The 24,444-nt window shown below is 37.8% G+C and overlaps 1 protein-coding gene across 8 annotated transcripts in view; it reads right to left on the bottom strand.

The window, feature by feature from the left end:
* TUSC3 (tumor suppressor candidate 3) overlaps window positions 1-24,444 on the bottom strand; it is a 223,687-nt gene that overhangs the window by 99,411 nt on the left and 99,832 nt on the right. For all 8 annotated transcript variants that reach the window (XR_011485145.1, XR_011485144.1, XM_070459969.1 and 5 more), the window contains exons 2-3: window positions 22,463-22,632; window positions 2,133-2,250 (exon numbers count right to left, since the gene is read on the bottom strand). Coding sequence is in view for 6 of the 8 variants with exons in the window: in XM_070459969.1 (XP_070316070.1) it covers window positions 2,133-2,250; window positions 22,463-22,632 (288 nt within the window). In the remaining 2 variants the exon portion in view is untranslated. The remainder of the gene's footprint in view (window positions 1-2,132; window positions 2,251-22,462; window positions 22,633-24,444) is intronic.

Genomic DNA, 24,444 nt, shown 5'->3' with positions numbered 1-24,444 from the left:
AAAATGTTTTCTGTTCAACTCCTCTGTTATTTCAACTGTCTCAAAATGGTTACATCTCATTAATTATTTTCTAAAGGCAAGCTTCATCTGAAAAGTATACTGAATGCACACTACCTTAGTATACCTAGTACAAATGGTGTTTATTAACAATAATCTAAAAACAAACATGAGGTTAATTTGAATTGGGGAATAAACTGCAAAGCATGGATAGACATTAAATTCTTGCTGCCCAAGAATTATGAAAAATGCTTGAATTGAAAGGCAAGGAGCTTTTTGGCCCTGGCTTCTAATACATAGTTCAACATTCCCCAACAATGAGAATAAAGAAGTAAGTTCAAGTAACAACAAACATTAGATCAAGGTTCAAGGTAAAGATACAGCAGTACCAGCTGGGGAGTACATGTTATGGACATTTACAATTTTTACTAAACTGAACAAAACACAGTCACAAATTCCTTTCTCCCACTCCACACTTTGTTCGTGTGTGTTTTTCTGATAGATGCACACGAGACAATTACAGCCAACATGACTTCTAGTGCAGATCTCCCTCTAGCACATCACTGACTTGCTGGTCTGTTGTCAGACACTTAGCCTCAGTCATTACACAGGAGTCACATACAATTTACTTTCTGAACAAGTCCCTAACAAGCCCAGGGCTGTCAAATTTCTACATGAAATCATTTAACCTTATATGCCTCCCTTAAATGATGTCACAAGGATGAGACGCTAATCCAAAGGACTCATGTCCAACTTCTTATAAAGATACCAGTCCCATTGAAATTTGTCAAGATTATATCATCATCACTGCTGACATTGAGTCCTTATATTCCAGGGACACTTCTAAGCAGTTCATGCGTTTTCTTTCATTTAGCTTCACAACAATCCAAAGAGAAATATATCATTTTTATCTGTTTCATACATGAAGACATTAAGGTATAGAGAGGTTACGTCCCTTGTCCAAGAATACAAAGTTAGTATATGGAGATGATCATTTGAGCTCAACTGTCTGGCTCCCTGATCCCTGCTGTTAACCTGCAGTGATTAATTTTTTGTGTTTATCAGTACCTGATCATGCCTTTCAAATGTACAACTCCTAGCAGTACCCAGCATGGATTAGTTTGGGTATCTTTGTCTCTTATTTTTCTCATACTGTCTGACCCAGTTCTTTACCAGGTCATGGAAAAGCATTTAGACTCAAGCTAATTTTAAGTGGACCATTAGTGAATATTTTTGCTTGCTTTGCTTGCTTTCAAACTGATAATTCATTCTTTGCTGATTTCTAGCTTCATCCTTATGACATCATTTAACCTTAACTACCCCCCTTAAAGGGGTTCCCTTGTGGTTCAGCTAGTAAAGAATCCGCCTTCAATGCAGGAAACCTGGGTTTGATCCCTGGGTTGGGAAGATTCCCTGGAGGAGGGAATGGCTACCCACGCCAGTATTCTGGCCTGGAGAATTCCCTGGACTGTATGGTCCATTGGGTCGCAGACAGTGACTTTCACTCACACTCATCCCCCTTAAAGGCCTTTTATCCCCCTAAAACAGCTTGAAGGTTAAGTAAAACTTTGTTGTTGGTATTTAGTTGCTAAGCCGTACCCAACTCTTTTGCAACCCTGCGGATTATAGCCCACCAGGCCCCTCTGTCCATGGGATTCTCCAGGCAAAAATGGTGGAGTGAGCTGCCATTCATCCTCCAGTGGATCTTCCTGACCTAGGGACTGAACCTTTGTCTCCTGCAACGCTGGCAGATTCTTTACCATCGAGCTACCAGGGGAGCCCCACGTAAAACTTACCTTGAATCTTTTATAAAATTTCACAAATTTATGCAAAATACCACCCAAAGCACATACAATTAAATATTAAAATAAAGTTAATGTATGTAAACTGCCCCTGTATGATGGAAAAAGAAAAAACATATTTCCTCTATGATGGAAAAGCTAAAATGTGTTTATTCACTAATGGAAAAAACTATACTGATAGAGATAATAACTGTAATTATTTTAATCATATCACAGAATTTAGTAACTACTCATTGGAGTCAATGAACTGTGTTTTTATCTGGCACACAAAGATGTATCAACCATAACCAACTCCAATAAATATGCTATTAAAACAAAATATATTTCTCTTACCTGTTGAAAAATGTCTGTTCCCTCATCATAGTCCACTTTACTGAAGAAGAGTTTGTTACAAAAGGCAGATGAATAGCGCCAGGAGTTAGCCAGTATTTGATATTCTTCATTAGCTAGTCTGATAAGGATAATGTGACAGAGTGGAAACATATCAGTACTCAAAGATTAACAAAGCTATTAATAAAACAGGAATTCTGGGGCAAGTTACCCTGGCTTTAGTAAGGAATGCAAGCTAAGAGTAGATTTTATATTCTAAATGGATGTGAAAAAAAAAAGAATATTCCATGACACATAAAAATTATCTAAAATTCACATTTTTATCATTCATGAATAAAGGTTTCCTGCAACACAGTCACACTGATTCATTTACTTATTGCGGCAGCTGCTATTAAGCTACATAAGGGCAGAGTTGAGGAGTTAGAGTAGAACGTGTGAGGGCAAAAAGCTCATCCTGGCCCTTTGTATAAGAAGCACGGCAACTCTTATTCTAGGGGATAAAATCATTTTGTGTCACTTCCTATATATATAACTTAAATCTTCTGATGATTTTTAGTAAAAAGCACAGAGCAATTTTTAAGAATATTGCAATTCACTTTAACAGAGAAATAAAAATCATGGATATGTTTTAAAACTGTAAATATCAGTTATACTCCACCTTTAATGTATTCCATCTATCTAAAAATGCATTTACACTTGCACCTAAAAGTAAGCAAAGATTTGAGTAGCAACCAAATGCCACAAACAAGCCCTCCTCTAAGAGCATATTTACTCTTATTTTGAATTCATTTCTATTGGACATTTTGTTGATACAACAGATACGGAAGCTCTGTTTTTTTGATGTAGGCATGGAAGATAAATAAGGAAAGGCTGGTTGCAAAAGGATGTAGGCATAGTCATGGAAAATGAAGCAACAGTGATTACTAAAACTTAAAAAAAGGAGAGGGAACTTCTTCCATGTAGTTGACTCTTCACAGGCGATATGGTGAGTCCCTCTCCCAAAGAAGTATAGACAGAAAAAGGTCTAATCCTACAATCACAAAAAAACTTGGAGAGGAGTCAGCAGCAGATAAGAGATTTCAAGGAATATCTGTAAAATGGAAGGCTAGTGGAAAAGTTTTGATGGACAAAATTACAATCTCCAAGAAGACGGCAGTGCAGAAGAACCTAGGAAAATACTGGATGAGAAGTGCAAAGCTGCTAGGTTGGAGGTTTCATCTTGCTAACAAGCCAGCCTGTTACTGTCTCGGGGGTGCTGGCAGAAGCCACAAGACTTGGGGTCAGAGACCTAAAGGACTTTATTCTTCATGTTTGTATGCACCAGTTCCCTGTGCCCCCAAGTTCACGGGATGACACAAAAGGCCCTTCCTGGATGCCCATACACGCAGCTGACTGGGTTACAGGACTGCACTACCAAGTTGGGGGACTTTCTATTTTTCTAGTACATGATGACGAACTCTGTGCTTTGGGGAAACATAACGCCACTCCTTAAGGCTTGTCACTGCACACACAATCCTTTGCCTTCTTGGCATGCCCCACAAGAACAGGCAGGATGATCAGAGGCCATGGTTGACTGCTTTTCCCAACAGTAGTCATAAAAAAATAACAATGCCATATAAAAAGGAGCAGATAAAGTGAGAGAGCACTCTAAAGAGGAAATATGATTTCTCAAATTAAATACGGACAGAGTTAAATAAAATTCACAGAACAAAAAGGACAAGGTAGACTATATTGGGGGGAGGAAGGAGAAAGGGGCCTAGATATTTAATCCAATAAATCCAACTTTCAAACAGAAAGAGCTCCAGAAAGAGAAGAGACAAAGGAAGTATTTCTGGAAACATAATACAATTAAATGGACTAAGTATTCAAATTAAATTACTTCCCAGGTTCTGAATAAGCGGAATAAGAAAAGACCAACATGTTGTGATACTTTACAATGCTATGGATAAAACGAAGGTCCTAAAAACTTTCAGAGGAAAAAAGTATTTAACAAGGGCCAACAGTGAGATGCGGACTGGACTGGTTATTGGCAGCACTCGGTGCCTTCAGAACATGCCTTCAGAGTTTTGAGGGTGTGTTATTTTCCATCTAAAATTGTACATCAAGCCAAACAACTAATGAACTTTGAAATAAACATGTTTGAAGAAATGTAAATAATGTGAAATTACCTTAAGATATAATTAGTAGAAAGGTACTAGGAATGGAAAAAAAAATGAGAAAACCTGAGAATATAACAGAGGAACTGTAAGAAAAAAAAAAGGGATGAATAGGCAGGATATGGTGCAAGAGGAAAAGCAGAAGGTGTGTAAGAAAGCTGTGATTCAACTACAAAGCTGTGAAATACAAATCAGAACAGGAATTTAACTGGACCTCAAGATAAAGAGGAGAATAGATTCTAAGCAACCATTATAATTAGAAAAACTTGGAAGATATCAAAGACTGTAGGGAGACATATTTGGTCCCACAACAGTAAGAATGATGACAACAAAATGAATATAAAAGGCAAGGTTTAAGTAAGAAGAAAATTTAAATATATCATTATCTAGATTAATAGGTGATGGGAAAAATTAATTATTTTGAACATTTTCTTTTACATAGAAGTAGAGTTGTAAGCAACAGCACTACACTGTAGAAAAGGAACCATACTAAAAACCTACTATTTTGCAACTGATGTTATTTATGTGGAAACAATAAGTCAACCTACAGACAGACATGACGATGGTCTATCAACAACGACAGTGCTATCAGTGATGACAATATAGAAATAGAGGTAACAGGATTTGGTGGCTAAGAGGGGAGGAGAGGTTGTACTTGCTAACCTTCAACTTATGGAATCAAGAGATATCACTTATAGTTATGAATAAGTAATAGAAAGGTACTGTTATAAATAATAAAAGGGAATAACAATAAAAGAAAAAAGCTATAAAAATGATAAGAGGTGAGATGAGTTAAATCCTCACTTGTTACAGTCAGAAATGTAAAGATTACGTGTACTGTATAAAATATACAAAAGTAACCTTTAGAGATTTAAAAAAAAAAACACACAAAGGAATAACAGATTGCCTATGGCTAACTGCAAACAGGTGAATGCAAGGGCTAGAAGAGATAGTCTAGGTCCTTTTTTATTAACAAGGAGCACGTAATATTGCTATGATTAAAATATATCTATTTAAGAGAGCTAAAAACAAACAAAGCTTTGATCTTCGGTCATTCAGCATAAAGACCCATTTGAGATCATTTAGCATAAAGACCTGAAGGGCACGTTTTATGGTAAAACAGTGCAAAAAACCTACCACTGCAAACATCAGCCTGAAACTGCATTATGCTCAGTAGGCAGAAAGCTGTATTACATATATTTTGAATCTGTTTAATGAAATAGAAGCTTGTAAAGCTTTGGTGCTTAAATAACGTTTAACATGAGCACCTAACAGCAAAAAGTGAGCTCATCTCCAAGGTTCCAAGGTTCCAAGGTCTGCTTTCATGGAGCTGATGTTTTACTGAGGAGACATATAAACAATCAACCAAATGAGAGAAAATCATTCAAAGCTAAAATATACACTGAGAAAAATTACACAGAATTGTATTACAGAAAACAATGGAAGATGTACTTAGATGACACAGTCATAAAAGCCTTCTCAGATGAAGGGACATTAATGCTCAAATTCCAAGGAAGAGAAAAATCCATCGCTGCAAAGAGCTCAAGAAAGAACATCTCAGGGAGCAGGAGCAGCAGGCATGAGAGCCTAGAGAAAGAAAGAATTTAAGATGCTGATGAACTGAAGCTGTGATAAATGAGAACATGCTCTCTGTTTAAACACTGCCTCACGGCTCCTCTTCCAATCCTAAATGAAAACAGTCAGGACCAATATGAGCTCTACAATCTGATATGATTTTTGTCACATGGGATGTAATATCGGGGGCTTCCCTGGAGACTAAGCAGTAAAGAAGCCCCCTACCAATGCAGAAGATGAGGGTTAGATCCCTGAGTCGGGAAGATCCCCTGGAGAAGGAAATGGCAATTCACTCCAGTATTCTGGCCTAGAGAATCCCACGGACAGAGGAGCCTGGTGAGCTGCAGTCCATGGGGCTGCAAAGAGTCAGACATGACAGAGCAACTAAACAACAACGAATTCCCAGTTATTTTCAAAGAAAATATGTACAGTAACATCATATGGTGAATTGGCACTGATGATTAAGTGGGCCTGAACATTTCTGCAGACTGATAAATCTTAAGAAAACAGTGCTCCCATTAAAAAAAAATTATTATTATTAAAAGGATGGCATCACAATTAATAAAACAGGTTATTTTTATACAAAGGAACATTTTACACAAAAACATTTTAAATTTTCAAACAAAACAGGGAAATGGAAAATTTTCAAAAACTGGCATTCTTACAGTGATGATACTCTAATAATGAAAATGCTTCATTTTGAAAAACAGGAAGGGATCAAATTTTAGTATTCAACATTTGTGTATAATATCTTATGGAATGATATGACTAGGATAATCTTGAACTTTTCGCTCATCATGTTATAACCTACTGCAGACCTGTTAGATTCTATTAGGTATACATTCATTCACTCCACACATATATTTTAGTGCCAACAATGTGTCAGGTAATGAAGGACTGAAAAATAAATGGAAGGGCCCTGACCACAAGAAGAATACATTCCGTAAGAAAAAGATGCCTCATCCAAGTATACACCAAATGTCAGATAATTAGAAATACTCCGAACAAAATAAAAGATGTGGTAAGTGGTATTGAGAAGCCAAAGAAGAAGGATTTATTTTGCCTTCAAACTCTGTTTTCCACACTGTCCATGTTCTCAGTTTAATTTCCAATAATCAACTGTAGATTCTATCCTCTGTTTCAAAGTCCAAGATAACTGCCTACAAAATGAAGACCTTAGGCAGAATAGAACACAATGTTTCCCATCCCCTGGCCACAATTTACATCTGCAATCTATGTCCATATGAACATACTACACACTCAAAGGGTCTCTCTGTTGTATGACACCCCATGTTCATTCTTTAAGCTTTAAAGTATTAAATCCTTTGCTTAAAATGTCCTATCTTCTTTCAAAAAGCTTGCTCCAAAATGACCCCCCTTCAGAAGCCACTTCAAATCTCTACAGTTTCTCAGCTACCATGCAACACTATTTATTTTATGTACATATTGTTCTCTGTATTCATGTTATGTTTATGCATTGATTATTTGGTGTCTAAGACCTAGTCCAGAATAGGCATTTATGGTTTGATGATGAATAATGTAATTTCCTAAAGAGTCTGTGTATATTTACAACACACACACAACCCCAGACACCCTAAGTAATTCTAAATCAGAGACTGTGAGCTCTGGAGAGTCTGACTAAAAGCCTGCTTGGTCAGATTGATGTCACAGATCAGTGTCCCCCCCTTTTACGGTCCATCTACTTCACTGTACTTTAGGATGAAAAAAAGAAATACCTTACACCTATATACCATCACAAATATATGCTATTCAAAGGAATAATGGTCTTGACTTGAAAGGTTATAATGACTAAAACATCTCCTAATATCATGTTCCTAATATCAATTCCACATGCAATACAGAATGTGCATCTTAATCATCAATGATATGTATTCAGTGTTTTCCTGTGTCCTGCAAATGATTAAAAAGTATACATCAGTCTCCACCTCTAAGATGCTTGTTAGAGAACAGAATAGACACACACTAACATATAAATGAGACACATATACTGAAAAAGCTGCAGACTGCAGGTGCTACACAGCTATAAAGAAGGAAATCACAGTGAGATAGAGCAGCTGGACAAAAGTGTGAACGTCAAATATTCAGGAAAGAATGGAAGGGCTAAAATGATAGTAAGCAAAGAAGGACAGGGAGAGGATATTAAGGTAAGAGAAGAGTATAAACAAAGACTATCCAGTCTGAAATGTGTATTATGTAGGTAAATAATAGAATATAAGTTTCACGTCAGAAAATAGGAAAGAAGAAACTGATACCTCTTCCAATAGAAAGATAAATAAGATCTTAACTTTATTCTGTAAATAGTGAACAGCTACTGAGTGTTTTAAAAGAAGTAGATTATGTAAAATATTGATTAAAAAAGCTGTAATTGGCATCAGAGGGCATAATATATTAGAGGAAGAGAAAATAAATATTTGTAAACCACTTAGAATGTTACTATAATGGTCTAGTTGGGAAAATTTACGAGGCTATTAAAACGGTATATAAATGAAGATACAACCTATTTCTTATACCTTCTCCTTTAGCATCTACCACGCCAAAGCAACCAGCAAAATTTTCTACACATTTTGCTTCTAGTTAGGAATCCATCTGGCTGGAATAAAGAATTCCAGGGGAGCTGAGAAAATTACATTTTTTTTCAACACAAATACAATACTTAGTGAAAATTTAATACTGACAAGGTAAATGGGGCTTTCTTCTGTTGAATATAATTTAGTAGCAATAAGACTAGAAACCAGATCTGTCTGTCACAAAAAGTAATTCAATAAGCCTAAGAAATACATATTTCAATGTTGACGATACCTATTTAGAATATAAAAGACTTGGTAGAAGGAATGTGCAAATATTAACATATGTCCAATAACATAAACTCTGTTCTCTAAACTTAACTCCATTATCTCTTATTCCTCCATTTCCCAACCTCTTCATGCGTAAGCCTAACTAATAACAAAGAAGTCATTGGCTTCTTGCAAAGGTTTGTGTCAGCTTAGACTGATGAGCAAAGACATCAACAGTACTTCTTAGAACCCTACCAACTTCACTGTTTCCTGAAACGGAAGCTGAAAACTGCAAATGCTCCAAGCAATTAAATAAGCACATTTCCAACACTGTTAGCTAAACATTATTTTCTTCTTTAATAGTTCATAGGAACATTAGAGATGCAACTTCATGAATGGAGGGTACACTATAAACGTTTCTAATCCATTCACATGCAGCCTGAAGAGGGCAGTCGAGCTGTGGCCAAGCATCCAGAAAGGCTTAAGCAGCAACTACAGGGCACAGGTCTGATAAAGCTCTTCTATTAAACCTTTCCAATCTTTTAGTAAGAAAACAAGGAAAAAAATCACTTAATCCAAATGCTATAACATTTTATATTATCATCAAGTATTATTACTTCATCTATAGTTGTATGTACTTAACACAGCTCCCATGATGAATGTACATTTTCTCTTTTTATCCCTTCAAGGGATTTTTAAAGAAACATGGTTTCTCTTTTTAAGGATAATCAAACTTCCTATAAAGTAACAGATTTGTATCAAAATCCCAATGTATGCTTTTTACAGTTACATGTTTATGATGAATTATAAAGATTGAAGACAAAAGGAGAAGAGGTGGCAGTGGATGAGATGGTTAGAGAGCATCACCAACTCAATGGACATGAGTTTGAGCAAACTCCAGAAGACAGTGAAGGACAGGGAAGCCTGTGTGCTGCAGTCCATGGGGTCAAAAACAGTTGGACACGACTTAAGTGACTGAACAACAACTACTTACATGTTGCATAGATACATCAGAGTATGTCTTCCTAAAACCTCCCATTAATTAATACTGGAGAGGGTAGCCTTTTCCTTCTCCAGGGGATCTCCCCAACCCAGGGATAAAGCCAGTCTCCCGCATTGCAGGCAGATTCTTTACCTGCTGAGCCACAAGAGAAGCCCAAGAATACTGGAGTTGGTAGCCTATCCCTTCTTCAGCAGATCTTCCCGACCCAGGAATCAAACCAGGGTCTCCTGCATTGCAGGCAGATTTTTTACTAACTGAGCTATCAGGGAAGCCCCAATTAATCTCTACGGTTGATAACATATATAGAGAGCTGGTATGAGTAGAACCACCTACTACTTACGGTTCTGTATCCTAAAGAGAAAAAAGCTGATAAACAACATGCTGCACAAAGATTTCAACAGTGACTTTTCTCTGGTTGTGCCACACATATTCAGGATACTAATTAATATATGGAACTATATTAAATAGACCCAACGCCTCTGAAGGGCTGAAGATTCACTACCATTTTGTAACTGGCTCTGTACAGTTCACTACTTCTATGATAAAGATGTTGTGTCCATTACGCTATGTTTTCTGTGCATCTATTTTTTTCCTTAGAAAACTATTCTAACATGAATATACGATTCCAAAATATATCTTACAGCAAAAATGTATATGAATATAAGAGATACTAAACTGTATATAACATGCACATACAACTCAGTTTATGAGTCAGTAGAATTTTTGTTCTCAAGAAAAATGGTAACACGAACATACAAGAAAGTGTAAAGGTTGTATGCTAAAAAAACTGACACATAATGTAGGTAAAAGAAGAAAGGAATGCACAGAGATTAAGTCCTCTCCATAATTTGTTTTCAGAGATCATACTGGCGTTGAAACTCTGCAACTATTTTACAAATATGCAAAGAGAGACCAAATGACCAAATACATAATACTGGTGGGATCCAGGGTTTCAATTTAGAGAAAGCAGATAAAACTCAGAATGAGGAAAATAAGAGGAAAAACCCTACGGTGTTAGCTTGGAAGAGGAGATATCCAATTAAAGTCCTAAGTTATATGTCTTTATTAATTTATATGACACATATATATGTACATACATCTCAGCTCTTATTAAAAGGTCTGAAAACAATGATACTATCTCAACAGTAAACAGTGTAACTTACCCAGGTGTTGCTTTCTAAAAATTGTTTCCTACAAAGGAGGAAGGACTCCTCAAAAAAAGAAATGCTTCTTTCAGTTCCACGAATAAGTATAAAGTAGGCTTAGAATATTTTACTGAGCCAGAAAGCAAAGACATGGCATTCAATGACATGGGAGTTGGTTTCCACTGGAAACTTAGGGCAACTTGAAGAGTAAAAAAGAATAATCACAGTAATGGGTTAATGAATAAACAAGAATCTTTGAGTAGAGATACTTCCAAGGGGAAAATGGAAGAAGGAAGAGCTCTCCTTTATAGACGAATACTAACCAATTAACGTAGATGCAAGAAAGAATGTTCAAAATCACCCCTTCACAATCATCAATGAAATACCATATTCAGGCAGAGATGATCAATGGATGTTACAATCGCTGAGTAAAAGTACCAAGAAATAGGATAGTCACATAATTTCGAAGTATTCCCCCCTCTTAACCTATTCACCTCCCGCTAACACTTATTACCAGGGCAGGATATACTTGTACAACAGAAAGATGCAGGGATCCCCACCACAATCAAGTAATCGATTTCACCTTCGGTATCTGAAAGAACTAACATTGTATCTAGTGAAAGCTATCCTTTTTCCAGGAGTCATGTATGGATGTGGGAGTTCAACTATAAAGACAGCTGAGCACTGAAGAATTGATGCTTTTGAACTGTGGTGTTGGAGAAGACTCTTGAGAGTCCCTTGGACTGCAAGGAGATCCAACCAGTCCATCCTAAAGGAGATCAGTCCTGGGTGTTCATTGGAAGGACTGATGCTGAAGCTGAAACTCCAATACTTTCGATGCTAGGGAAGACTGAAGGCGGGAAGAGAAGGGATGACAGAGGATGAGATGGCTGGATGGCATCACCAACTCAACTGACATGAGTCTGAACAAGCTCCGGGAGTCAGTGATGGACAGGGAGGCCTGGTGTGCTGCAGTCCATGGGGTTGCAGAGTCGGACACGACTGAGCGACCGAATTGAAGTCAACATTATATGCCTCCTGATACAATGCAGTAAGAAGTACACAGATAATTGCTATAGTACTCGTGTAAAAACTAGTCACTGAATTTAATCATGAGGAATCAATCAAGCAAATCCAGATCATGAAACAATATACAAGGCAAGTTGTCTGCATTCCTTAAAAAAAAAAAGCAGACTCTATCACTGAACTAATGTCAACTCATTTAAAAATGATGTTATTCTGATTATGTAAGAATGTTATATTAAAATATACAAACTTAAATATTTAGTGGTGATATTTCATGATGTCTATATTTGCTGGTATGTGACTCACCTGCTTCAAGATGGTGGAAGAATAGGACGGGGAGACCACTTTCTCCCCCACAAATTCATCAAAACTCATTTGAATTCTGAGCAACTTCCACAAAACAACTTCTGAACACTAGCAGAGGACACCAAGCACCCAGAAAGGCAGCCCATTCTCTTCTAAAGGAGGTAGGACAAAATATAAAAGACAAAAAGAGAGACAAAAGAGTTAGGGACAGAAACCTATCCTAGGAGGGAGCAGTGAATGAGAAGTTTCTACACAGCAGGAAACCCTCCCACAGCGGGGTATGTGGGGGAATACAACCCTAACCACAACTGTGGGAAAGAGAACTTTCCGGCCAAAAGCTCTAACATAACAACCTAAGGCTCAGCCTGGCCCACTCACAGAACCAAGGACGAAGCAGACACCTAGGGAGAGCTACCGCTGCAAGCAGGCCCCTCCCCACCCAGAGGCAGAGAGGCAGAGAGCCTGCAGAACTCGACAGAGGTTCCTGACACTGCAGAGCAGGCAGTAATCAAGACCATCCCTAAGAAAAAGAAACGGCAAGAAGCCAAATGGTTGTCTGAGGAGCCCTTACAAATTGCTGAGAAAAGAAGGGAAGCAAAAGGCAAAGGATAAAAAAAAGATACGCCCATTTGAATGCAGAATTCCAAAGAACAGCAAGGAGAGATAAGAAAGCCTTCCTCAGAGATCAATGCAAAGAAATAGAGGAAAACAACAGAATGGGAAAGACGAGAGATCTCTTCAAGAAAATTAAGAGATACCAAGGGAACATTTCATGCAAAGATGAGCACAATAAAGGACAGAAATGGTATGGACCTAACAGAAGCAGAAGATATTAAGAGGTGGCAAGAATACACAGAACTATACAAAAAAACCTTCATGACCCAGATTACCACGATGGTGTGAACACTCACCTAGAGCCAGACACCCTGGAATATGAAGTCAAGTGGGCCTTAGGAAGCATCACTACAAACAAAGTTAGTGGAGGTAATGGAATTCCAGTTGAGCTACTTTAAATCAGATGATGCTGTGAAAATGCTTTCAAAGTGAAAGTGAAAGAAGGTGAAAGTCGCTCAGTCCTGTCCGACTCTTTGTGACCCCATGGAATTCTCCAGGCCAGAATATTGGAGTGGACAGCCTTTCCCTTCTCCAGCAGATCTTCCCATCCCAGGAATTGAACCAGGGTCTCCTACAACCAGGGTCTCCTGCATTGCTGGCAGATTATTTACCAACTCAGCTATCAGGGAAGCCCAATATGCTGCATTCAATATGCCAGCAAATCTGGAAAACTCAGCAGTGGTCACAGGACTGGAAAAGGTCAGTATTCACTCCAATCCCAGAGAAAGGCAATGCCAAAGAATGTATAAAGTACCACACAACCGCACTCATCTCACACGCAAGCAAAGTAATGCTCAAAATTCTTCAAGCCAGGCTTCAACAGCATGTGAACCGTGAACTTCCAGATGTTCAAGCTGGATTTAGAAAAGGCAGAGGAACCAGAGATCAAACTGTCAACATCCGCTGGATCACCAAATAAGCAAGAGAGTTCCAGAAAACCATCTACTTTTGCTTTATTGACTATGCCAAAGACTCTGACTGTGTGTATCACAAAAAACTGCGGAAAATTCTTAAAGAGATAGGAATACCAGACGACCTGACCTGCCTCCTGAGAAATCTTTATGCAGGTCAAGAAGCAACAGTTAGAACTGGACATGGAACAACAGACTGATTCCAAATTGGGAAAAGAGAATGTCAAGGCTGTATATTGTCACCCTGATTATTTAACTTATAAGCAGAGTACATCAATGCAAAATGCAGGGCTTGATGAAGCACAAGCTGGAATCAAGACTGCCAGGAGAAATATCAATAATCTGAGACATGCAGATGACACCACCCTTATGGTAGAAAGTGAAGAAGAACTAAAGAGCCTCTTGAAGAAAGTGAAGAAAACTAAGATCACGGCATCTGGTCCCATGACTTCATAGCAAATAGATGGGGAAACAATGGAAACAGTGACAGACTTTATTTTGGCGGGTTCCAAAATCACTGCAGATGGTGACTGCAACCATGAAACTAAAAGATGCTTGCTCTGTAGAAGAAAAGCTGGCCAACCTAGACAGCATATTAAAAAGCAGAGACATTACTTTGCCAACAAAGGTCCATCAAGTCAAAGTTATGGTTTTTCCAGTGGTCATGTATGGATGTGAGAGTTGGACTATGACAGCTGAGTGCCGAAGAATTGATGCTTTTGAACTGTGGTGTTGGAGAAGACGAGAGTCCCTTGGACTGCAAGGAGAGTCAACCAGTCCATCCTAAAGGAAATCAGTCCTGAATATTCATTGGAAGGACTGATGTTGAAGCTGAAACTCCAATACTTTGGCCTCCTGATGCAGAGAACTGACTCATTTGAAAAGACCCTAATGCTGGGAAAGATTGAAGGCAGGAGGAGAAGGGGATGACAGAGGATGAGATGGCTGGATGGCATCATCGAAGCGATGGACATGAGTTTGAGTAGGCTCTGGGAGTTGGTGATGGACAGGGAAGCCTGGCATGCTGCAGTCCACGGGGTCACAAACAGTCAGACACGACTGAGTGACTGAACTGACTGAACTGATTTTTTACTTATACTTAAAAGACTGAACAGAGAAGCACAAAGAACATCTCTCATCACCCTATTCTACAAGGGTTAAGTTGTAACCACTGCAGTCACCCATTGACACTACCACCCAGAGAAATTCAGGATGATAAATGCCCAGGAGCCCTGTGCTTTAAATAAACAGGCCCATAGGTAGTTCGACCATTAAAATTCAGGAAGAATTTCAATGACCATATTCTTGCATCTTCCTAGAAGCAGAAAAGCACTAAATCATTAACTTGAGATATCTGTTCTTTGGGATGAGCAGTAATCTTTTACCAAGATGTGTGCCTCACTGCATGCATTTCCTAGCTAAAACATACATTCACTGGCTCCTACCCTATCTTTTCAGAGCAGCTTCTCAGGATTGAGTGGCTCTCTCCCAGGGTATAAAACTTATAATTCATACAACTCCTGTGTGTCTTCCTCTAAGTCAATGAGCAAAATCAAATGTAACAAAATATTAAAATTATGAATCTTAGTAAAGGGTAGACTGGTGTCTTTGTATTAATACTATTGTTTCAACTTTCTATAGCTTTCAAATTATAGATGACTAAAACTGGGCTTTATATACAAATAATACAGAAAACAGAACTCAGAGAGTGCTACAATGTCACACAGATAATGAAAGTTCATGAAAACATTCATCTATTCATTGTAAAATAGTCGGAATTAGCCAACCTGGGGAAGAGACATCTAGGAAGAAATCTAGTACAATGAAGTTATATCATATGCCTTAGACATTAAAAAATAAATAAACTAGACAGACCTCAACAATAACCCTAGAACGTCATTTATATTAAACTGCTTATGGATTCAATCAAGTCTGAAACAGTCCTCTCATATTAGACAAGCCAGGCAAAGAATGTGTGAATGGCATGAGAGTTTGATGGTCTTTGACAATGTGAAATACTTTGTCCAGGTAGCCAGGAATATTTGAAAAACCTAAGAATTAAGGTCATAGAGAAATATTATCTAAGGACTAGAAGAAACAACACAGGTTGCAGACCCAAAGCCATTTAGAAAGCACTTACAAGTGCATTAAGTGATGCAAAAGGTGATTTTATCTATTGATAAACACAACTCTCACCTTATGCGCTGCCCTTAGAATAGAATTTCCTAAGAAATGTGACTTCACTGTAGTGAAACAAAACGCTGATGAGCTCTTCCACATGATGTGGAACTCACCAGTCCTTCTTTGAAATGCTAACCTAAATGAAAGCTTTTCCTGATCTAATGAGCTTAAGAAATAATGGCTGATGGATCCCTGCCCTAAAAGACTAATAATCTTAGTTGGGAATGCAAAAGCCAAATGCAAATTACAGTTCACAGAAAAGCAATGATGAATATGTACACTTAAGGAAAGCATTAAATTTACTAGCTCAGGAGTCACAAATCCCAACCCTGACAGGTATTAGCTCTGTGACTTTGGGAAAATTGTATAACCTCTCAGCCTAGGTAAGCTCATCTAAAGAAATGATTTTTTTTTTAACTTACCATGTATAGTAGTGAGAATGCCATGAGATATTATATATGTAGACAACTTAACCTAGGACTGCCCAAATAATTTATACATAGTAAATTATTTTATTTATTTAGAGAAGGAAAGACATTAACCAGTTAATATCTATCAATGCAATAATTTAGTCTCCCTCATCTTTAAAATATCTTTGCAATGTCTAATTATATTATCTTTTATTTGACATTCACCAATATATTAATTTCCAGTATTACCAGCCTTTGATGATGTTTTTCCTTACCTCTACTGAACCATAGTAATAACCTTGGAAGAAGATATTTTGTTCTTAGAATTTTTAGTGAATTCTTGGAAAGATGAGTAACTGTGTAGTAGAATACATCTAAAAGATTTAGCAATTATGGAGAATATTTCTCACAGTACAATCTGATGAAGGAAGTTTGGAGTTAACACTTACAGGAGGTGAGAATTTATTGAGTAGTAGTCTTAATTAACAACTTTATTTGGCGAAGGAGGTTGATGTTTCCGCTGAGGAAGGTGAGAATTGAATTCTGAGATTTGTGAATAAACTGACTGTGTGAAAGAAGAGCAGAGTGATTTGCTAAGAGGGCATACAAGGAAGCCAATAGCTCATTCACCAGCCTTCAAGCAAAGAAAAGCAACTGGAGAATCTCAGTGTGTAAGCTCTAGAAGAAAATTTCACTTTTTCTTAAAGAAAACAAAAAAAGCACAGAAGTCTCACAAAGGAAAAGCACTAATCATTTAAAATTATAGTTATTAACATTTCATTGATTCTATAGATTATAAAAAAAAAAATACAGCAGCATTACAAGATGGTTCCAAATTACACTGACACACAGAAGTACCCAGAAGAATTCATGTATTTTTTTTAATTTAAAAAAAAAAAGATTGCTCTTGATGGAGTGCCTTGCTCAATGAACGTACAACTCCCTTTGAGGCTTAATTTATAACACAAAATATAATCTGAATACTTGTTCTTGAAATTTTTTCCTTGAAACCTCTCTTTATCTTTTCATCTTAGTGGTCCCCTTGAGCTGTCTCGGATGCACTCTGTCCATATAGGCCACAGTTGGTACTCTCCTGGCTCAATGACAGTAGATCTCAAACCACTTTTTGACCAGAATTATTTAACAAATTCTCCTTTTAAATTTTCAGTATTCTATAAATCTAACATCCTCATCCAACATATTCCAAGGCATCCCTCTTTCAGCTCACTTACTGTTTCTCCCCTCCAGTTCCATTAAAATACTGAGTTATTTCAATATGCATGTGTATAGTGTACAAATGACCCCAGCCTTATCACTCATAAAGCTTCTCTATTATGCCAACAATCATCTACACTATACATCAGCAATTTACTTATTTATTAAATCAACCCTTTACAACCTCCTAATTTTCAACTCCATCCCCTTTTCACACAAAACCTCATATGAAAATATATAAAATAGATAACTAATGAGATAGCAAAGTACGCATGCTCTGTGGTGACAAAGAGGGAATATGTATGTATGTATGTATGTATGGCTGATTCACTGTGCAGTACAGTAGAAACTAATGCAACATGCAAAGTAACTAAGCACAAAATTAAAGAAAGAAAGAAAATCTAGCTTAATTGTATCACACCTAGTTTATCACTGTCCCATGGCTTCTCTGACCCCCTATCCAACTTCTAACTCACATTTATACATTTCAAATATACTCTCGTTAGTGCTGTCAGAATATTTGCCTAGTCCACTTCATAGAATAAAGCAAACTGCTTTGTCCCTACAGAGGATGCTCTTGCTCCTAAATTGCTGAGTACTGGGGAAGAAAATAGTTTTATTCCAGAGATTCTTCACTAAAAATTTGAGTATTCCAGTTTCATCAAGGATCCTTGTCAATGCCATATGGTCATTCCAATTAGTTAAGCTTCCTACTCCCATTTGTCCTCAATGAAATTAAATTTTTAAAAGCTATGAATCAGTAAACTGCTTCTCACCTTCCCTTTCTCTATCCTAGCTTCACACTATGATTACCTAGAGCATTTTTAAATGTCCTCCCCGCAAAAAAAACAAATCAAAATATCTGGGCATGGGAACCACATATCTACTCTATACTTTTTATTTGCCTCTAAAGCTTCACCTGTTCTTTCTTCTCTAACAACTTTCACCCTCTTTCTAACCTGTGAAATGACTTTTTCTAATAACTTCAATCTTTTTCTCTCATAAATCTAAAACTACTCTAAAATTTAAGTTTGTTACAAAACAGGCTATAATAAACAAGCAAATACAGGTTATTTTGAGTTAAGCATCATTAAAAAATTGAGGGTCCATATTTAACAATTTAACAACATAATGCATTAAGTCAACTATTATCTACAGGATATACCTTTTACATTATGTTGTGGTTTATGTTATCAAATAACATACAATTATATGTAACTGTGAAATAAATACTTGGATAATAAAATCTTTCTAGATTGTTGTTATTTAGTCATTAAGTCATGTCCAACTCTGTATGACCCCATGGACTGTAGCCAGCCAGGCTCCTCTGTCCATGGAATTCTCCAGGCAAGAATACTAGAGTGGGTTGCCATTTCTTTCTCCAGGGGATCTTAGTGACCCAGGGATCGAATCCCGGTCTCGTGAATTGCAGGTGGATTCTTTCCCACTAAGTCAATTGGTAAGCCCTTTCTAAATTACAGTCGCAAAAATATAATAATTAAATAGATCTCTTCATAATAATGAAAACAGAAAATCAATATATTCAGTTTCTAGAAGCAAAGAAATGATTTCCCTAAATTAATATATGGCAATGCAGGATGCCAGAGGATAGTCTGAATTTTTGTGGAATTTGAACTGTTATACCAAATGCCAATTAAGATGTATTTTTGCTTCACAAGGGCTATTCAGCATCCCGTAGATGAACATAAACATACCCTGTTCTTAAGTGCTGGCCCAATGCTGACAAATGTTAATGTCCACTTAAGTACTGGTCTTCAAATTGGTAGGAAGGGGACTCAGAATTATCTGAAATGCTGTTTTTCAAAATAGTTTGCTCATCATCTTTTTAACCTACCTTGACCTTTCTCAACATACACTCATTACTAGATTGTGATGAAATCTTTCATAAAAATTTCAGAACACTGAAATTCCCTTTCCGGAAGCTAGTCGGACAGAAACTGATTAGTTTTTTTCCACTGGCTCATGTTACTAATGATTTTGTTTTCCACTAAAGCTCAAAATGGTTTAGAAATCCAAATAAAGTCTACATATAAATACACAATGTGAACAGTCTGAATGTGGAGTCACCACATAAAAAGTGTTTGTTCTTGAAAAACAAAAACTGAAAAATCCAAGAAGAAACAGAAAAACTGAATTATCCTTAACAACTGAGGAAATGGAATATGTAATTTAAGAACTTCAGGTCAAGACAATTCTACTGGAGAATTCGATCAAACATTTAAAGATTTAACACAATTTCTAAAACTAAGTTCCCAAATTACTTCTAGAAAATAAATGAGGGAACATTTCCCAATGTATTTTATGAAGTATTACCATGATACCAAAACTAGACAAAGACAGCATGAGTAATGAAAAATATAAACTAACATCTGACATGAACTTGAAATATAAAAGTCTTCAACAAAATATCAGCAAATTCAATTCAGCAATACTAAAAAAGAATATAACAATCAAGCGGGATATATTCCAAAATGCAAAGTTGATTCAACAGCTGAAAATCAACCACTGTAATCTACCACAGTGTTAGTCACTCAGTCGTGTACGACTCTTTGCAACCCCATGGAGTGTAGCCCGCCAGGCTCCTCTGTCCATGTAATTCTCCAAGCAAGAATACTGAAATGAGTAGCCATTCCCTTCTACAGGGCATCTTCCCAGCCCAGGGATCAAATCCAGGTATCCTGCATTACAGGCAGATTTGTTACCATCTGAGCCACTAGGGAAGCCATGTAATTTACCATATGAACAACCTAAAGAAGAAAAATCCTATCAATTAACTTCCCTAAATTAGGCAAAATTCAATACCCATTCATGACAAAAGCTCTCAATAAACTAGTAAAGAACACTCTCAATTATAAAGAATATTAGTAAAAATCTAACAGCTAATAACATAATAAGTGATAAAGACTGAATGCTTTCTCCCGGAGATCAGATGAAAATGTAAAACATAAAACTTTTAAAACTTTTCGAAAAACACTTAAGAGGAAAAAAAATAAAATTGGTGATTGAGAGCTAGGCAAAGAGTTCAATTTGACAAGACAAGTAAGATCTGTAAAAGATAAACTGAAAAATTGGACTCACTAAATTGAAATCTGCAAAAGATCTTGTTATGAGGATGAAAAGCCAAGCCATAGACTAGGAGGAAATATTTAAGGACCACATCTTGCCTGGAGAATCCCCCTGGACAGAGGAGCGTGGAGAACTACAGCCCATGGGGTCACAAAGAGTCAGAGATGACTGAGCAACTAAGCGCAGCACAGAAGACATGAACAGATACTTTGGTGAAGAGGTGATACACAGATGACAAAAAAGTAAATGAGAAGATGTTCAGCACCATTACATCAGTGAGATGCAAAATAAAACCACAAAATAAAACTACATACCCATGGAATGGCTAAAATAAAACAATGACAACACTGATGCTGGTAAGGATATGGAAAAACTAGGCCCTTCACACACTGCTGGTAAGAATATAAAATGATACAGCCACGCTGGAAAACATTTTGGCATGTAACTACCATGCAACTCAGCCATCACACACTCTGGCAATTTATCTCAGAGAAATGAAAACTTCAGTGCACACAAACCTGTACAAGAGTGTTCATAACAGCTGTATTTCTAATAGCCAAAAACTGGAAACCACCTAGGATTCTTTTAGCAGATGGTTGGTTAAACAAACTGCAGTACGTCCATACCACAGGATATTGTTGTTTAGTCAGTAAGTCGTGTCTGACTCTTGAGACCCCATGGACTGCAGCCCACCAGGCTCCTCTGTCCACAGGATTTCCCAGGCAAGAATACTCGAGTGGGTTGCCATTTGCTTCTCCCTAACCCAGGGATCAAACCCATGTCTCCTGCACTGGCAGACAAATTCTTTACCGCTGAGCCACCAGGGATAGGATATTACTCAGTAATAAAAACAATGAAGTGCTGATAAATGCAACAACTTGGATAGATTTTGAAGGAGTTAGAAGTATAAAAACAAAAAGCCAAATCCAAAAGGTCATGTGTTGTATGATTCCATTTACATAACAGTCTTGAAATGATGAAATTATAGAAATGGAGAATAAATTCAGAAGGTGGGGAGATGGGGTGCGTGTGGCAATAAATGGCACCAGAAGGGAGACTTATTGTGAAGAACTGCTCTGCATCTTTACTGTATCAATACCAACATCGTGCTTGTGAAACTGTGCTATTGCTTCAAAAGATGTTAGCACTGGAGGTCACTGAGTAAAAGGTATATAGGATTTCTCTCTATCATGTCTTAAAATTGCATGTAAGACTACAACTATCCCAAAATTAAAAGATCTATGTAAAATAAGCACTGTTGTATATATATTTATACTCCTCCAAAACTTTCTTTGGTATGTTCCCAATGAAAAATATTTCATTCATTTCAAATTGTTTACTTCTACATCACAGGAACAAAATTCTCAACACTAGAGGTACTAAAAGGTAAATGGACTTAAGTCCATTAAAATCTTTCTATTAAACAATTTAAGTTGAGTGTATTTAATCGGGCTACTTCACTGCCCCTGAGATATAAGTTGGTGACCTACAAGGCAATTTTCAAACAGAATTCCATAATATACATAACTACACAGGACATAAAGCCAAAAATCTGTTTTATGATTACCTGTGGATTGGTCTACACAATATAAAAATATTAGCCTATCAAAATCACCTCCCAGAAAACACTAAGTTTGAGCTTACATTTAAATGCACTTAATTACAGCAGACTACAACATTGAACAAATGTTTCTTTTTTTTTTTAATGCCCCGTGCAGCATGTGGAATCTTAATTCTTCAACCAGGGATCAAACCCGTGGTGCCCCCTGCATTGACAGCAGGGAACATTAACCAGCAGACTGCCAGAGAAGCCCGAACCAAAGCTTAAGTCTATTATATGCGTTTATCTTAACTGCAATAAGTACATAATAACACAATAATAGTTAATTTTTTAAATACATACATTACCTGCACACAGAACACTGGCGCTGGGGTTGAAGAGCAGTGAACATAACAATCATTGAATAGTTTCGAGGTGGTGCCTTTATAAATTTTCGGAATTTGTCACCATTCATTCGGAAGACTGAGCGCCTGGAACTCCATTCCATCAGCTGTTCTACTTTCTCGGCTAAAAGATTCTGCAGTAAACATAAGGATTTAAATTCACACAGAGTTCAAATCCTTCGGTTTGTACTTCATATTAAAAAAAATTACATGAGGTTATATTTTACCAAAAATTTAATTGCTTTGGTGAATACATGTTAGCTGACCATGTATGCATAAAATATTTCATTTATTTTTCCTAATAACTATAAAAGTTTATTAAAAAGGTATCAAAATAAAACAGACTTTCACTTCCAGAAAAACAAAATAGATGTGCTTTTCCCTAGTGAGTGCTAAGTTGTTTCAGTCATGTCTGACTCTGTGCAACCCTATGGACTATAACCTGCCAGTCTCCTCTGTCCGTGGGATTCTCCAGGCAGGAATGAGTGAGTTGCCATTTCCTTCTCCAGGGGAGCTTCCCGACCCAGAGATCAGGCCTACATCACTTATGGCTCCTGCACTGGCAGGTGGGTCCTCTACCACCAGCGCCACCTGGGATGCCAGGGTGCTTTTCCCTAATCCTCCACTAAACACAGCTAAAAACTCTGGTCACTGTATAAAAATACAACACTAAGAAGGCTCTGAAAAGTAGAAGAAAGAGGAAGGATGGCAGGCGATCCCAAAATGAAGAGTGCCGAAGCAGTGAGTGCCCTGGGTTTTGTTTCAACCTCATCCATCTCCCTAACTGGTAACTAGAGGCGATGGCAATCCAACACCACCAATGGACACAAACACACACAAAAAGCCCCAAGAGAAGCCTGCTCTCTTTACCCAAAGGACAACGAGGGACAACCTAGTAAGCCAAGAAGTAACTGCTCTAGTCTAGCCGAACACCACAGAAGAAACACTGCCCTTACTCTGCCTGCCTCACTACTAAGGGTAGAATGAAGGAGATGCCGCATCCCAATTAGAATTAAACCCCCGCTAAGCTTTCACATGCAGCAGTATGGAGGGAGCTCATGAAGATAAGCCTGAGAGAAAGACAATGTACAAAACAGCACTGCTGCATGATCTGCTAAGATTTGTAGTAGGTCAAAAGCGGGGAAAACCCTACTGTGCTAGAAGTCGCGACAGTGGCTAAGTGCAGCAGGCCCTGCAATGGTGGGAGGCATGGTGAGGCGAGGCAGTTCCATGAGCTGGGGAACCAGGAAGCTTCTCTTCCAGGATGTGGGTGGGAGTGAAGTAACTCTCCAGCCTCTGTATCAGTTCAGTTCAGTCGCTCAGTCGTGTCCCACTCTTTGCGACCCCATGAACCATAGCACGCCAGGCCACCCTGTCCATCACCAACTCCCAGAGTTTAGTCACTCATGTCCATCGAGTCAGTGATGCCATTCAGCCATCTCATCCTCTGTCGTCCCCTTCTCCTCCTGCCCCCAATCCCTCCCAGCATCAGGGTCTTTTCCAATGAGTCAACTCTTCTCACGATGTGGCCAAAGTATTGGAATTTCAGCTTCAGCATCAGTCCTTCCAATGAACACCTAGGACTGATCTCCTTTAGGATGGACTGGTTGGATCTCCTTGCAGTCCAAGGGACTCTCAAGGGTCTTCTCCAACACCACAGTTCAAAAGCATCAATTCCTCAGTGCTCATCTTTCTTCACAGTCCAACTCTCACACCCATACATGACCACTGGAAACACCAGAGCCTTGACTAGACGGATCTTTGTTGGCAAAGTAATGTCTTTGCTTTTTAATATGCTATCTAGGTTGGTCATAACTTTCCTTCCAAGGAGTAACCATCTTTTAATTTCATGCCTTCAGTCACCATCTGCAGTGATTTTGGAGCTCCCCAAAATAAAGTCTGTCACTGTTTCCCCATCTATTTCCCATGAAATGATGGGACTGGAT

The sequence above is a fragment of the Odocoileus virginianus genome, chromosome 32, assembly GCF_023699985.2.
Source record: "Odocoileus virginianus isolate 20LAN1187 ecotype Illinois chromosome 32, Ovbor_1.2, whole genome shotgun sequence".
Lineage (NCBI taxonomy): Eukaryota > Metazoa > Chordata > Mammalia > Artiodactyla > Cervidae > Odocoileus > Odocoileus virginianus.
This window is presented reverse-complemented; position numbering and strand designations above follow the sequence as displayed.